Raw genomic sequence first — 16,137 nt, 5'->3', positions numbered from 1 at the left:
AACAGTATTCCTGAACGTTCAAGCGAAAGTGGAATCAGGAAAACCGAATATCTCATCTAAAATTGCTGTCTTTCTGAAACGTTGACGTACGATGGATTGTCGCCCGTTGTCTTAGTTTAACTACAGTACATCCAGTTTTAATTCCTATCAGATGAAGATCGGTTCATATTGAAATAGGGTCAACCAGGCCTAGCTGCCATGCCGCCCGAGGGAAGCACACGGACTGTAATAATGCCAGGTTGCCCGAGCCTAGACGGGAAGTCGAGAGGACAGAGGTCGGTTCGAACTCCGGAACTTCCGGTCAGTAAATCCGCTCTCTAACCACTAGACAGATCAGTAAACAAATATGTTTCAAAATTTCGGTAAGTGATAGCAAAGCAGAAACACAAATAAGATCAGCCAAGTGGAAGGACTCGTCTGGAGACATTTCTAGTTTGAATGAAAAAACTTGCTGATTAGAAGCTTACATAACAATGGTGGGGAATCTCATCCACTATAGGAGAGTGAAACTGGACGTGAGGGGCTGGGACAATTTTGAGTCTACCCTGGCGAGTACCCGTCTACTGTCAAGCCACTCTTAAACGGACGTATGCTTTTCCTAAATAGTCCTGGAAATGGGTGGTGAAATATGGGGACTAAATACATTGAATGTAAATATAACATGATAAAAACTGAAAAGGCCTGGCCATCTTCTGAAGGAAGTTTCATCACTCAAACTGAGATTTAGTATGAATCGCGGAGTGAGTATGCTCACACATGGGAGGCTGTGTTGCAAGTTCTTTTGCAAAAAAGGGGACAACACATTCAATTTAAGACGTCAATCTTACGTTTTCGAATAATTTGTAAAAAAACTATTCATAAGGTTACTGAAAAACCTTCAACTGCCCACGACCGGTTTTGCCCTTCTTGGGCTCATCAGGTTCCACTACAGAGTTCTACTTGAACCCGCATTGGACCAAACGCGAACGAGAGATTCACTTGAGTTTCCTGTGAAAACTAAATTGATTTGCAAATGAGTGTATTTCTCGAAAGCAGTCCAATTTGGGTTCAAGTAGAACATAATGTTGGCGGAATATCGGGAACTGCGCCTACCTGGTGAGACCCAAGAAGGGCGAAACCGGTCGTAGGTTGTCGACGAGTTTTCAGCAACCTTGTGAGTAGTTTCCTTTATGAAAATATTCTGCGATATTTCGAATATCGTACTAACTGAAACATGAGGCGGCCTGTGTGCAGCACATTCAGCTGGACACCATAGACGAGGGATTCAATTGAGTCTCCCGTGAAAAGCAAATTTATTTGCAAATGAGTGAGTGTATGTGTCGAAGTTGTAGGTTTACTTTGGAACAGATGGAGAGTGAAGAAAGCCTCAAAGTGGGTGAACGAATAAACGCTGGTGCGAAAAGTAGGTCGCGAACAGGATTAATTTTTCAGCTTAGTAATCCACGCAAAGACCATGAGTGTAACGCGCGAATGATAAGCTGCGGCTTGTAGGAGTTGGAAAGTGTAGCGGACTAGGACCTAATCAGCGTGTTCGGATAAATTAACAAGCAAAAGTAACCAATGCAAAATCACAAAAATCACAATAGGAAAGGAATGAGTAGTCAAATGGGGACTCACGAATGCGTAGGTTCAGTAGTCCACTACACCGATCCGAATGCAGTAACTGGCTGTGAGAGGAAAATATTCACTCGTCGAGATTTCCTGCAGATGGCTCCGTGTGAGTGATATATTCCACGGTAGGAAAATTATTCACGGCTAAAAAAATGTCACAGGGATTTATTGTGACGTTTAACAGTTGACACAAACANAGTTTTAATTCCTATCAGATGAAGATCGGTTCATATTGAAATAGGGTCAACCAGGCCTAGCTGCCATGCCGCCCGAGGGAAGCACACGGACTGTAATAATGCCAGGTTGCCCGAGCCTAGACGGGAAGTCGAGAGACAGAGGTCGGGTTCGAACTCCGGAACTTCCGGTCAGTAAATCCGCTCTCTAACCACTAGACAGATCAGTAAACAAATATGTTTCAAAATTTCGGTAAGTGATAGCAAAGCAGAAACACAAATAAGATCAGCCAAGTGGAAGGACTCGTCTGGAGACATTTCTAGTTTGAATGAAAAAACTTGCTGATTAGAAGCTTACATAACAATGGTGGGGAATCTCATCCACTATAGGAGAGTGAAACTGGACGTGAGAGGCTGGGACAATTTTGAGTCTACCCTGGCGAGTACCCGTCTACTGTCAAGCCACTCTTAAACGGACGTATGCTTTTCCTAAATAGTCCTGGAAATGGGTGGTGAAATATGGGGACTAAATACATTGAATGTAAATATAACATGATAAAAACTGAAAAGGCCTGGCCATCTTCTGAAGGAAGTTTCATCACTCAAACTGAGATTTAGTATGAATCGCGGAGTGAGTATGCTCACACATGGGAGGCTGTGTTGCAAGTTCTTTTGCAAAAAAGGGGACAACACATTCAATTTAAGACGTCAGTCTTACGTTTTCGAATAATTTGTAAAAAAACTATTCATAAGGTTACTGAAAACCCTTCAACTGCCCACGACCGGTTTTGCCCTTCTTGGGCTCATCAGGTTCCACTACAGAGTTCTACTTGAACCCGCATTGGACCAAACGCGAACGAGAGATTCACTTGAGTTTCCTGTGAAAACTAAATTGATTTGCAAATGAGTGTATTTCTCGAAAGCAGTCCAATTTGGGTTCAAGTAGAACATAATGTTGGCGGAATATCGGGAACTGCGCCTACCTGGTGAGACCCAAGAAGGGCGAAACCGGTCATAGGTTGTCGACGAGTTTTCAGCAACCTTGTGAGTAGTTTCCTTTATGAAAATATTCTGCGATATTTCGAATATCGTACTAACTGAAACATGAGGCGGCCTGTGTGCAGCACATTCAGCTGGACACCATAGACGAGGGATTCAATTGAGTCTCCCGTGAAAAGCAAATTTATTTGCAAATGAGTGAGTGTATGTGTCGAAGTTGTAGGTTTACTTTGGAACAGATGGAGAGTGAAGAAAGCCTCAAAGTGGGTGAACGAATAAACGCTGGTGCGAAAAGTAGGTCGCGAACAGGATTAATTTTTCAGCTTAGTAATCCACGCAAAGACCATGAGTGTAACGCGCGAATGATAAGCTGCGGCTTGTAGGAGTTGGAAAGTGTAGCGGACTAGGACCTAATCAGCGTGTTCGGATAAATTAACAAGCAAAAGTAACCAATGCAAAATCACAAAAATCACAATAGGAAAGGAATGAGTAGTCAAATGGGGACTCACGAATGCGTAGGTTCAGTAGCAGGGATTTATTGTGACGTTTAACAGTTGACACAAACACAGAGATTTAGTCCCACTGGTTCAACAGTCAACAAACAGTTCAACGGGCGTAAATACAGTCGTTCAGCAAGAAGTCAGCAGGTCGCGCCGGAAAATTGTGTATTCGTAACATTAAAACAAACGTCATGATACAATGTGAACGACAGTTACAAAGTGTGGTTCAAGTTCAGGAAGAATGGTAAATGTGACAACGGATTACAGACACTACAAAAGAACATTACCGTCTAATCTTCGTGTACTCTGAACGAGAAAAAAGGGCAACCATTAGGTCAACCAAATGCAGGCATAGGGAACCCAGGTAAGTTAAACTTAGTTAAAAGTGTTTACTTCTTTCAAATAAGACACGCCAAAGTCGAGAAAAATCACACTGAATTATTGAAATACCTCTGTTCAGAGAGGAATCAATAAAGTAAACCGGGGGAGCCACGGTAGCTTATATGGTGGACGTTCCAGGACACAAAGACATTTAAAAATGAATAACGCATAATACTGACGTTACTGGGATTTTTTAAAAGACAAAAAGAAGCCCTGGTCAATATCTTTTGCTATTTTTATAACTGTCCTGTGAAATTTCGTGCTGTTTGAGAAGCCTAGAAGCACTACAAAGTTGTCGCAGTCTTTGGTACGCATCTGGTAAAACTCAGAAGCAAAGTAACTTCACAGTTTGAGTGAAACTTCCATCTGATAAGTCGTCGCTCGAGGAGCTGATCAATACATGTGACCACGTGATGTCTGTGGTTGGAGAATGACCGACACTATGTCCTATCTAAGTGAGTGCTAATCACACTACAGTTTAACAACTCGTGGCCAAACAAATAGGAGTTTAACCACTTGCCGGAAGGACGTTGGTTTGAAGACTCCCACTGGAGTTTCGTGAGACGTGCACTGCGAAAGATTCCCGATAAGGGTAGAGAAGCCGCGTATTAATTCTCAGTTTCACATCCTAGATGAGCTTCACTGAAAGGCGGAAATTTCAACTGGAAAACTGAATTGTTAGCTGCAGGGCTTCAGCACAACACATTAAAAGGACGCTGTCTTCCACAAGACGAAGACGCCTAACGAAATTCGAAAATCCAACACCACCAGAAGGGGTCGTGGTTTTCAGTGAGTGAGCATCCAGGCTTAGGAATTAGGGAGGAACGACAGCGCAAGGAGAGATACACGACTTGAGTAATCAAGGCGATGAAATGTTTGGTGATCCAAGAAGCTCACATGGTCATCAGCGACTAAGCTAGACCCTGTTGCTGATTGGTGAGTGAAACTGACAACGCAGAGCCAGAGTGAAGCCTGAAAATCAGAGAAGAAGTCCTCAAAATATTTACTTCGCCTGTCAGTCGGATTTTTTTGGCACAGGAGGCTCAAATTATTCAGCATTATCCTGCAAAAGTTTGATAAGAATCAGGGTCCGTCAGTCATCTCATAGAATTGCAAGAATCTTGGACAGACGAAGTTTAGTTTGAGTAAACAAACAAACAAAGTGTGTTGCCTGTCCTTTAATAAACTCCGAAGTAGGATGGAATAGTTATAAAGGTGATGTGGCATTTACTGTCTAACGAAGCTTCTTGACTGCACATTTTTTGTGGAAGATTAATTTATAAACCGTTAATCTTGCTGACAATTGACCTCTCACTGGCCGAAAATGTTTGTTGAACTGAAAAGACAGGCGAGCTGAAGGTGTCCCCCTCGGCGACGGCCTCCCTGACGCCCTTTTGTTTCCTGTATCCAATTGCTGTCTTCAGTCAACTGTCACACTTTTGAAGTCTTTCAGGCATATTTCTTACGAATGCCTGCACTGTACTCTATCGAACCCGAGAATAATTCCGCTTTTGTCCTTTCATCAGCACTGTCATTGGTCGCAAGGTCGATTCCCCATCATTACACCTGCTCCACGGGGCGGACGGTGCCCTATTCTGGCTCGTTGTTGTCGCCGCACGGACTGTCAGTCTCCTGGGGATCATGGTAAGTACTTCCAAGGATAAACGAAACTACTCACAAGGTTGCTGAAAACTCTTCTATAGCCCGCCCACCGGTTTCGTCCTTTTTGGGGCTCATCAGGTAGGCGCAGTCGTCGAGTTTTCGTCAACCTCATGTTCTACTTGAGGCTCCAAAGATATTCATTCTCACACGGTTGTCCGAAGGAAACGTCGGTCACATATCTTTTGAGGTCTGTGACAAATTCCGCGTGTCAAATGGGCTGTGCTCTCGGAATATGAAAGTATTTATCTGCCATCCTTTCAACCAAGTTCTTCTTAGTGGCGTCTCATGAGAACCAAGATGTAACCATGGGATACATCTAGAATACTTCCACCATTTCAGGAAACAAGCGCTGACACATTTTAATGGGGATGCCCATAAGCTTGTTGTCTGAAACACGAGACGGTCTCCACGCGGAAAATCCATCTGAGAAATGTCATAAACAAAAGATCTCCCGCTGGCACCAACAGGATCGGGAAGTAAGGGAATTCGAACGAAAGCGGTCATTGAAAAACCAAATTGGTGTTGACCGGAAACTCAAATCAATCTAAGGAGAATCTCTCTGTTACCATGTCTACCAACCAAGTGTGTCACATAAGGCCACCTGACGTTTCACTTAGAAAGATATTCGATATATCTCAGGAACTGTCTAGACAGTTGATAGAAACTCCCAACAAGCTAGCATCCGCTTTCGTCCTTTCTGTAACCCATCGGGCGGATGTGGTCACAAAACTTTGATCAAACTTTGCTTCAAATTCGATAGTTTGTAGGTGAAATTATGCACCCAGTTGCAAACGGACGAATGAATTTGAAAAGTAGTGCCTAACGTCGGTCAGGCACAGTATGGCGCATACGTTAGAAATGAGGTAGATTTCAAACTAATTTGGTCTTGCGAAAGACTCACCTGAAACCCAGCTGAATCTCTCTGTGATGTTCCAGGCAACTGAATGTGCTGTACCAGGCCGCCTCATGTTTCAGTTGAGATATCGCGCTACATGTATATTCCTAACGCACTACTCATAAGGTTGCTGAAAATTCGTTGACAGCCCACGACCGGTTTCGTCCTTCTTGAGGCGCAGTCCCCGAGTTTCCGTCAACCTTATGTTCTGCTTGAACCCAAATTGCACGAAATTATCGAGTATGCACTCATTTGCAAACCAATTAGGTTTTGCGAAAGACTCACCTGGATTGCATTTGCCACTGATGAACCTTTAAAAACGAAACCAGTAGTGGGTTATCCAGCGGTTTTGGCTCGTCACTGTATCACAAGAAATCCTCTGATAAGTTGAATCCCTTCCCAAAGAAGACAGGTGCTTATCCGACCTGTTTCTGTCCTATCTGCGCAAACCGATATGACACGTAGCGATTGAATGATTAAATGTGCTCGATAATGAATGGTTTCTTCATCAACTGCTCTTCTACGATTTACTTTTCACCAAAGGATTGTTCAAAGTGGCTGGCCTCTCATCTGTTGGATTCCACTGCTGGCTCAGTATCCTCTGATCCCGTGACGATGACCCCAGATTCTCTGGACGAGTCCGCAGATCGCTTTCTTCGTGGACTGGCAATGGCTAATTTGTTGGCGTTGGCATTCCATTTTTATCGACCAGACCAAGCTCCAGCTGAAGGTACTAACTACGTTACAAAATAAAGTCTGGTAATTTCTTGTTTCGATGTATAAGATTGGTGAGATCTTTGGATCTTGTGCGACCTTTTCTAACCGAGTCTAAATGTGGTTCCCCCAACTGTTGGGCTTTGCAAATTGCCACATGCATTCAAATTTAAATAGGTAGCAATCACATACCCAGCATCGTTCAGATTTTTCACTTTTTTGTTTTTGAAATAAGTAATAAGTAGTAATAGTAGTAGCTGTAGCCCCTTTGGGTGCCTAGCTGTCACGCCATCCGCAGGAAACACAAGGGCTGGGATACTGCCAGAATGTCCAACCCTAAACAGGAGAAGTCACGATGCAGAGGTCCGGTTCGAACCACGGACCTTCCGGTCAGTAAATTCACACTCTAACCAATGAGCGATCTCGCCCCCTAAAGGTTGACCTAGGCTGTAACAATGACGGCTGCTGTTTACATAGCCACCCAACATTAATTGAGACAGAAAATATGGCGGATAACTTGACGCGCCACTGGGGCGGCTTTCTCGAATTCCCATCAAGTAATATGAATGTCGTTCTCCGTAAAAAAACTGCAATATTTGTGAAATAGTCAATATCAGCTGTCAGAACCGCGTAATTGTCGTACAGTAGTTGTGGCTGCCACAGTTTCGCCCACCGATGAATTAGGAAGGTGGGGTAAGCGGCTGCGCATTGAAGGTGAGTGCTGGTAAATTGGTGCGTAAATACAGCGCTGTCAGTGGACTTTTAAGTGGGGGGTTGGGAGGGGAGCTGTGCATCGAAGGCAATAGCTTCGAGGACCGAGCCCCAGTGAGGGCGACTATGCCATGTATGACAATGTCTCTAATCATCGATATGTCCTGCCTCGATGTCCCCATCCAGGGGGACGGCAAGAAGCCGGAGCAACTGAGTTTGCTGGTAATTGCTCTCACACTTCGCTGCCCAGGCGCTTTTTGACCTCCCCTGGCTCGTTTCCACCCTTTGCGGGGTCCTGTAAAAAGGAAGTCGATCGACTGGCATACGGAGCACGTGGCCAAGCCAGCGCAACCTATGGATTGTTATCAGTTCATCTATCGTTGCGAAATACACTAAGGTGCACAGGAATTTGTTTTGAAGGAATCCAGCTGAATCTGTAACTTATCATGTCCATCTTCAATTGAATTTACAGATGGCCCACATTCTTGATACTCCTTGATTTTAAAAGTGCGTTTGATTCTGTCGATCTCCCAGTGCTGTTAACTACACATGCTCAACAGTGTTGTGGATCACAGTTTTCCTAGTGCCTTCTTAATACCGTGAACGTGATTCTGGATAGTCGCTTGATAGACCAATCAGCTTAGGCCATGCCAGAATAGCCAATGAACGTGCGAATCAGCTGATCTATTGAACACTGACGCGTACAGGCGCGTCATGTGCAGCCGAAAACGGGCTGCTCTAGGCGGGCCAAAAGGTTATACTAAAAATAGAACTTTTCTGTCAAGGGAAAGGGAATACCAACCAATTTAGTCTGCCTCAGAGAAAACGGTTATTGACTGTTGTGTAGTCCTGTTACGTTCGGAGCCGGTTCTCCTAATAAACAAGGTATGGCCTGGATGTTTGTAGTCAGTCCGACCCCTATATTCACATACTTCTGGGCGGATGAGAGTGTATGGAGAGCTCTACAAAAGCTTCTCTAGAAAAGTGGTGCTCGATAAGGATGCCCACTCTCTCCATTATCGTTTGTCTTCATCACTGATGAAATAATGGGAGAACGCTGGAAGGCCTTCAAAACTCCGGAGTTCAGATTATTGCTGGTGAAAGCCTTGTCGATCCGGAATACGCAGATGACATCGCCCTTATCTATGAAGACCAAAGCACAAGCCCACCTTGATGCCATCTTTCGACATGCGCCATGCACCTTCAACGTGCAAAGTCCTGCTTGAGAACCTACAGTCTCTGAACATAACCCTTACAATTCAGAGAGAATCACAGGAGGTTACAGAGAATTTTAGATATCTCGGTAGTTTTTGGAGCTCCGATGGGTGTCTGATAAAGTCAGTGAATGAATCCTAAAGGCGCGAATCACGTCTGTTCATGTGTGTCACTTTTGGCCTCGAAAAGGCACATCACTTGTATTAAAGTGTGCAGGTACCGGGCCACAGTAAGGGTTCTATTGTTTTATGATTATGAAGCACGGTCTTTGCGGACAGACGATGTAATAATGCGCCTTCAGGTTTTTGAACATCGATGCCTCTGATGCGTTGCTGGTGACGGATGTTATCAACAATTTCGTGGCGAGGCAATTAGAAAGCAGATGTTTGGTGGTGAAGCTGGTACTTTGAAAGCGGAAAAAATTCAGAGCGAACACATGCCACTCGACCGCAAACAACTTCGCGCGCCGACTAAACGGTGGGTCGATCTAGGTCACTTAACTCTGAAGACCACTGCATCATGAATCAGGTTACCTTCTTCATTGGCGAATACAACCCTGTAAAACTAACGTGCCCCAAAGCGATTCCCAACCTACATGTTCCCCGGACATGATCTTTGAAATCAAACGAGTCAATCTCATCAAATGGGCTTTCCATCCAGGGAAGAACTGTTCTTGACAAGTACGGGGTAACTCTCTTTTTGTTGTGTTATTGAACTGTTATCCATCTATCGTGCAAATCCGGTCTAAAAAACCTCCTACAGGAGGGTGAGAAGTGGTGTAAACTTTAAACTTGCGAATTAATCACTCGAAGGTTCCATGCAAACCTGGCAACTTTATGCAAACTTTGTAAATGGCTGATGAGCGTTGCTACCTTCTGATCAGCATTTGGGGGTGGCGCGTTACGGACACTAAGTACTAGCCCGGAGGTTGTGAGGAAAACATCCACGTGTCCAGTGACATCAACTGAGGAAAAAACACTTCCACATCTTAGTGAATATACACTCATTTGCAAACTCATTTAGTTTTTCGAGAGACTCACCCGGAACTGAGCTGAGTCTCTCGTTTGTGGTGTTCTCAGGCAAAAAAAACAAATTAGTTTGCAAATGATTGTATATTCGCTAATTTAGTGAAATTTGGTTTCAAGTAGAACATACGATTGACGGAACCCAAGGACTGCGTAAACCTGATGAGCCCCTAATAGGGCGAAACCGGTCGTGGGCTGTCGACAGGTTTTCAGCAACCTTATGAGTAGTATATTACAAAAACTTCCACATCTTGATTATCGATTTCCACCGTCCTCAGTTACACTGGATTTGTGTATAATTGATTTAAGACTCTTTTTGACCGTCCTGTCACAGGCATTCGTTTTTAAAGACACCATTTTATTGCATCTGCCGATGCATAGCAGTATGCGATCGAGCCCGATAACCATCGTAATCAGCTGCTCCAAACCTGCTCTCTGACACAGCTCAGCTCATCTTTAGTCGGAAAAAGAACCTCTTAAAACCAAAACAAGACTGCTAACATGAAGTTGAAGGAAACTCGTGGACTGCGCCTCTCTGATGCTTCCTAAGAGGGACAAAACCGGTCGTGGGCTATCCAAGAGATTTCAGCAACCTTACCAGTAGTCTGTTACGTCTAGGACCGCTAACAGTTTTCACCAAGGCAGTGTTATGCCATATCAAGCCAGTCATGACATAAAAGGAGATGATTTCAGGTCATATGTTCCGTTGTGAGCGTAGCAATACAGATAAGTTTCTGGGATCTTTCGACTGAAACCGGTGATGCCCCCTTAGATTGCCGCCTCTGCATTTGCCCGGTTGAATAATGGAGTTTTTCTGATGTTTCCGGGTCGGCTGCCTTTGGACCACGCCAGTTTTATTTGAAAACCAGGAATTTCAACTAAAATTGATTTAGCGAACTATACCCACTTGCACACCAACTTGGTTTCCACAGCATGTTCAGCTGAATTTCTCATTTATGGTTTTCTTACCTGATGAGCTCAAAGAATGGCTGAACCGGTTCGAAGGGATTTCAGCAAACTTCTGAGTAACTTCTGGGTAACATAGAAAACTGGTTTTGGTTCTCATTCACTGGCATTTATTTATAACGGAAAGGAGGTCCATTCACAAGCAGTGAAGCTCAGTTCTCAGGTCACAAGTATATTACTGGTTATCAGTAAATCTGACGTATAACTCATCAGAATTACGAATGTTACCCCCTCTGTTTGCTTTAAGACTTTTACTTCAACTTCGGTCCGGGAGGTGAACTGGAACCCGCGGCATCTCAGCACAATGCACGTTTGGTGGCCAATTTATGTCGTGGCCGAAGGGAACTCCATTCGGTTTTGTCTCTCATGCCGGCTGCCTGCACCGGATCTGGAAACGAGCCGAATGATTCGCAAAACTCCAACACCGACTTGCATCACGTGAACCTGATCGGATTCTGCTCCCAAGGTCTGGCGAGATCACCAGCACACCGAAGACTCCACAACGCATCACTGGCAGCGGAACTCTACCAATGGTTCACCCGCGATATACCAGATCGTCAGATACCACCGCTGAAGGTTAAGGGCATCAAGGCGTTGGGAACGCTGAACGAAATTCAAAAAACAGGTAATCATTATACATGTTTTTTAAATATTCCCGAAATCGTAGAGAGAATTGGAGAGCCCCAGTGTATGGGACTCACTCTAGAGTGGAGAGTACAGTAAGTTCTAGAATGGCTATATTCAATCGTTTACCTTGATTTCTTCAAGGTCCTTCAAACAGCGGGGAACGACTGTTCGAGAGTACAAAACAAAGCGCACGCACAGGTCGGGTGGTTTTGATTCCTTCATCTGCAGGAGTGTGAAAACTTGAGAATCAGTACCGCTGGAAGTGTTCCCAATGTCTCCCTCCAAATGAATATCACTTTTTGCGTCTGATTTTTTCCAGTCGTATCCAAACCACCTGCTTAGAAGATGGGTGACGAGAACAAAATCTTGTTCCAGTCTAGAGATATGACCCAGAGGAATCAACTCGACTCTGTTTCTCCCTTCAAAAATTAGTAAAATGGGAAACGTTTCCCTATCACAGCATCTGGTGGTACACTTTCACCTCCTTGTGGCATGCATTATTTCCCTGTTTATGCGGGTTTTTCAAGCGGAATCTGAAGTTTCCCCCATCAGTTTTGCCTAACCGGTTCCAATTTATTTGATCTACTGATGAAAGTTTTTTGACCTACTTAAGTATTTCGGGCATCCCGTGACTTGCTGGAGTAGGGACGTATCTGGATGTAGTCAAACGAGGTCTTTCTTAAATTTCTACAGTTCTTCAAAGTGGACATTCTTAGCATCTATCCTGGAAAAAAGCCTAGCGTGACTTAGATTGTGCGATCAAAACAACGTCTCGTTATAATCGATCGCTCAAAATCAACGCTGATTGGTTGACAATTATTTGATTGAAGAATAACGTTTCACTCTGACTAATATGGCCTGGATTAAACATCAGTTCAATAGTTAATTTGATAGTTGCATAGCAGGTGATAAGATCACTCCATCGTGAAGAGCTGGTAGCGTTGAAGTGACAGACAAATGATAGACGGTAGACAAACTACTCTCAGGGTTGCTGAAAACTCTTTGACAGCCCAAGACCTGTTTCGCCCTTCTTGGGGCTCATCAGGTAGGCGCAGTTCCCGAGTTTCCGTCAACCTTGTGTTCCACTTGAACCGAAGTTGGATTGTTTTCGAGAAATACACTCATTTGCAAATCAATTTGGTTTTTAAGAGGGACTCAATTGAACCTCTCGTTTATGATACTCGACAACTGAATGTGCTGCACACAGGCCGCCTCATGTTTCAGTTGGCACGACATTCGAGGATACTACTCACAAGGTTGCTGACAACTCTTCGACAGCCCAAGACCGGTTTTGCCTCTCTTGGGGCTCATCAGATTGGTGCGCAGTCCCCAAGTTTCCGTCAACCTTATGTTTTACTTGAAACCAAATCACACGAAATTAGCGAAATACACTCATTCGCAAACAAAGTCGGTTTCTCGAACGACTTCCCTGGAACCTACCTGGATCTCTCGGTTTTGATGTTTTCCGGGCAACTGAATGTGCTGCACCACGCCGCCTCATGTTGCAGTCGCTACGAAATTCGAGATATCGCGATACATACATACTTGTAATGTACTGCTCAAAAGGTTGCTGAAATTTCCTCGACAGTCCACGACTGGTTTCCCCCTTCTTGGGCCTCAACAGGTACGCACGCTCCCCGAGATTCCGTCAACTTTATGTTCTACTTGAACCCAAATTAAGCGATTTCCACAAATACACTCATTTGCATATCAATTTGGTTTTGACGGGAGACACCTGAAGCGCAGCTGAATCTCCCGTTAATGATATTCTTACTCAACTTAATTAGCTGCACCTGACCGCCTCATGTTGCTCTTGGTACAGTATTCGAGGTATCGCAGTATACTGTATTGAAGTAATACACTACTCAGTACACTCAGTTTCTTTTGAGAACATCATAAATTAGATAGTCATCCTGCTCCAACTAAGGCTATGAGACGAACCGTCCAATCATGTTTTTCAAATACTTGATTGGCAGTGATGCACCTTAGCCAATCACAGTCAGCGCAAATATTTACGCGGTACGTTTAAATGCAAAGCAGTCACAAACGAACTAGGGACGTGATGGGCATCGTTGTGGAAGCATTGGACACAGTAACTCACAAAAGTTGACGGTTCAGTTTTGAAGGTGTCTCACTCACTCAAACCCTTTCAAGGTTGCACTTGGCGTCGTTCTGAAAAGTTCAAGTAAATCAAAATGAAAAAAATGCCGCTTGTTTTGCAGTAGTTCGGCAGCTGTTTGCGTCGAAAACCTTGGTATGAACTCACATATATATTATCTGTCCAAGGTCAAATGTTTCTTCCTGGAACCAGTCAGTCGTGAAGTCTTCTGAGAGAAGGCCTCGCTTGAAGCATGACACCCGAGTGAGAATTTCAGTTTATTAGTTAACCAGTACACAATCGAGAGGATTTTGGGCCTCTCATGTTTTTGAGAACATAAGATTATTTCGTTTTTCGTGGCCCGCTGTTTTGTTTTCGTATCGGGCCTAAGTTATTCTCACTAAACCCACCGCGGAATAAAACACCACAGTGATAAAGTACACATTCAGAAACTTTACATAGTAAAAATTTTTGTAACCAAGGCAACGCATTGGTAATCTTGCGTGACTCAGCAATTCACCTTGAACAACGAATTATGAATAAAAGCTGAAAGTTTAGACCAGCGAATAACCAAGAATTTTCGAAGTAAGAATGTCCTAATGGCTGTTTGAAATTTTCGCCTGATGGGGTGTTTCTTGGGGTTGGGCTTGATTTTTCTAAAAATTTCAGCTACTTTCTTCTTAAGTTGATGATTTTGACATCTCATGCGATCTGAGAGTCTTTTTCACAGTGTAACCTATCCAGTTTTAGCGAATATATACTCATTTGCAGACTAATTCGTTTTTTTTTGAGAGACCCACCTAGAACCCAGCTGGATCTCTCGTTTGTGATGTTTCCAGGTAACTGAATGCACGAGAGAGATTCAGTTGGGTACCGGGTGAGTCTCGTGGGAAACCAAGTTAGTTTGCGAATGAGTGTATTTCGCTAATTTCGTGCAATTTGGTCTTAAATAGAACACAAAGTTGATGGGAACTCGGGGACTGCGTCTACCTGATGGCCCCCAAGAAGGGCGAGACCGGTCGTGGGCTGTCGACGAATTTTTAGAAACCTTATGAGTAGTGCGTTACGAATATAAATATATCGCGATATCTCAACGGAAACTTGAGGCGGCCTGATGCAGCACATTCAGGCGCCTGAGAGCATCACAAACGAGAGATTTAGCTAGGTTCCAGGTGAGTCTCTCGAAAAAATCAAATCAGGTTGCAAATGAGTGTATTTCGCTGAGTTCGTGCAGTTTGGTTTCAAGTAGAACACAAGGTTGACGGAAACCGGGGGACTGCACCTACCTGATGAGCCCCAACAAGGGCGGAATCGGTCGTAGGGTATCGAAGTGGTTTCAGCAACCTTATAAGTAGTGCATTCCAACTATACAGATTTATTTCCTCGGAGTTGCTTATTGGCTGTTTTTTCGAAGTTCATGACGGTTTGAGAATCTCTGTCATCAACCGTTTCCGCTTGATCTGACTTGCTTGTTCACTTTTCAACCTAAGGTCATCTCCATCTGTGGAGTGGAGACCATTTTTAACAAGAGATCCCTTCCCACAAACGCAGATGTCGGATGTCACGCAATTCCTTCCACAGGACGGTTGATCTTAACTTTCCCAGTGGGCAATCGTGTGAATTTGCGTATTGATTATAGGGCACGTGACCAAACAGCAGATCGAATGTTGGCGAGCAGCCCAATTTAAAACCCTGCCACTGGGGCATTTAGATTAGTAACTCTATAGAACAATCATCGATTTTATTACTCTGTTCATCGACTTTTGTTATAGTACAAGGTTTTACAATGAACTACTGTTTACTGACGTTGGTTGTCCTAAATTGAATTTCGGACGCTCGCAGCAAGTCCAAATCTCAAGTCCTCAACGTACTTTAGTTTTCATCGGTGATTAGCGATTGGTAGACTGATGATGAAAACGTGGCTGAATTTTGTCGATGATCGCTTACAGTTCTTGGACTTTCAAGAGATCGTAAGAGAACCTATACCCGGTTGTACTTGGACGAACGTTAGTCTGCTCCCAAATAAATGTGTTACCATGGCGATCGACATTGTAGTGACTATCCTAGCGACCGTTAGCCTTTTCCCATCAACATGCGACTGGTTCTAGTGTATCACCTGTTGGTTTGCTATGATTTTTTTCTAAATTGGAAAAAACCCAAGCATGGAATATGCTGAATAATGAAAACGAAAGGGACGTTGTCTCCCAAACTGAAGGAGTTCATGAAAGAAAATACCAGAATGTAAAAACTCAGAGCCTGTGACCGATGGTCACGTGGTCAGGTCACGTGAGCGGTAACGCTGTACTAACGGCCTCTACAGATTCGGCTTGTTTGGGATAATTGCTGTGGCCAAACTTTGACAGTAAACAAGTCCCACTGGATGAGTGGGTCTCATTCATCCACTCAACCCTTCACTGACGATGTCACCTCGATTGGTGATGAAACGTCTGCACTCCAACTGCCAAGCTCGGCGAACAGACCAACAACCAAACAGCGCACCCGAGCTACCTACATTCCACAACAGTGCTGACACAAGACTTGTATCAAATAACCAAGGAAT

General features: G+C 44.0%; 1 protein-coding gene across 1 annotated transcript in view; it reads left to right on the top strand.

Moving 5' to 3' along the window:
- Positions 1-16,137, top strand: part of T265_05897 (hypothetical protein) — a gene marked incomplete at both ends in the record, with an annotated part of 69,067 nt that overhangs the window by 15,259 nt on the left and 37,671 nt on the right. Inside the window, 3 exons of the mRNA XM_009171026.1 lie at positions 5,191-5,308; positions 6,765-6,951; positions 11,100-11,477. Coding sequence (XP_009169290.1) covers positions 5,191-5,308; positions 6,765-6,951; positions 11,100-11,477 — 683 coding nt within the window. The remainder of the gene's footprint in view (positions 1-5,190; positions 5,309-6,764; positions 6,952-11,099; positions 11,478-16,137) is intronic.

The sequence above is a fragment of the Opisthorchis viverrini genome (genome assembly GCF_000715545.1).
Source record: "Opisthorchis viverrini unplaced genomic scaffold opera_v5_116, whole genome shotgun sequence".
NCBI lineage: Eukaryota > Metazoa > Platyhelminthes > Trematoda > Opisthorchiida > Opisthorchiidae > Opisthorchis > Opisthorchis viverrini.
This window is presented reverse-complemented; position numbering and strand designations above follow the sequence as displayed.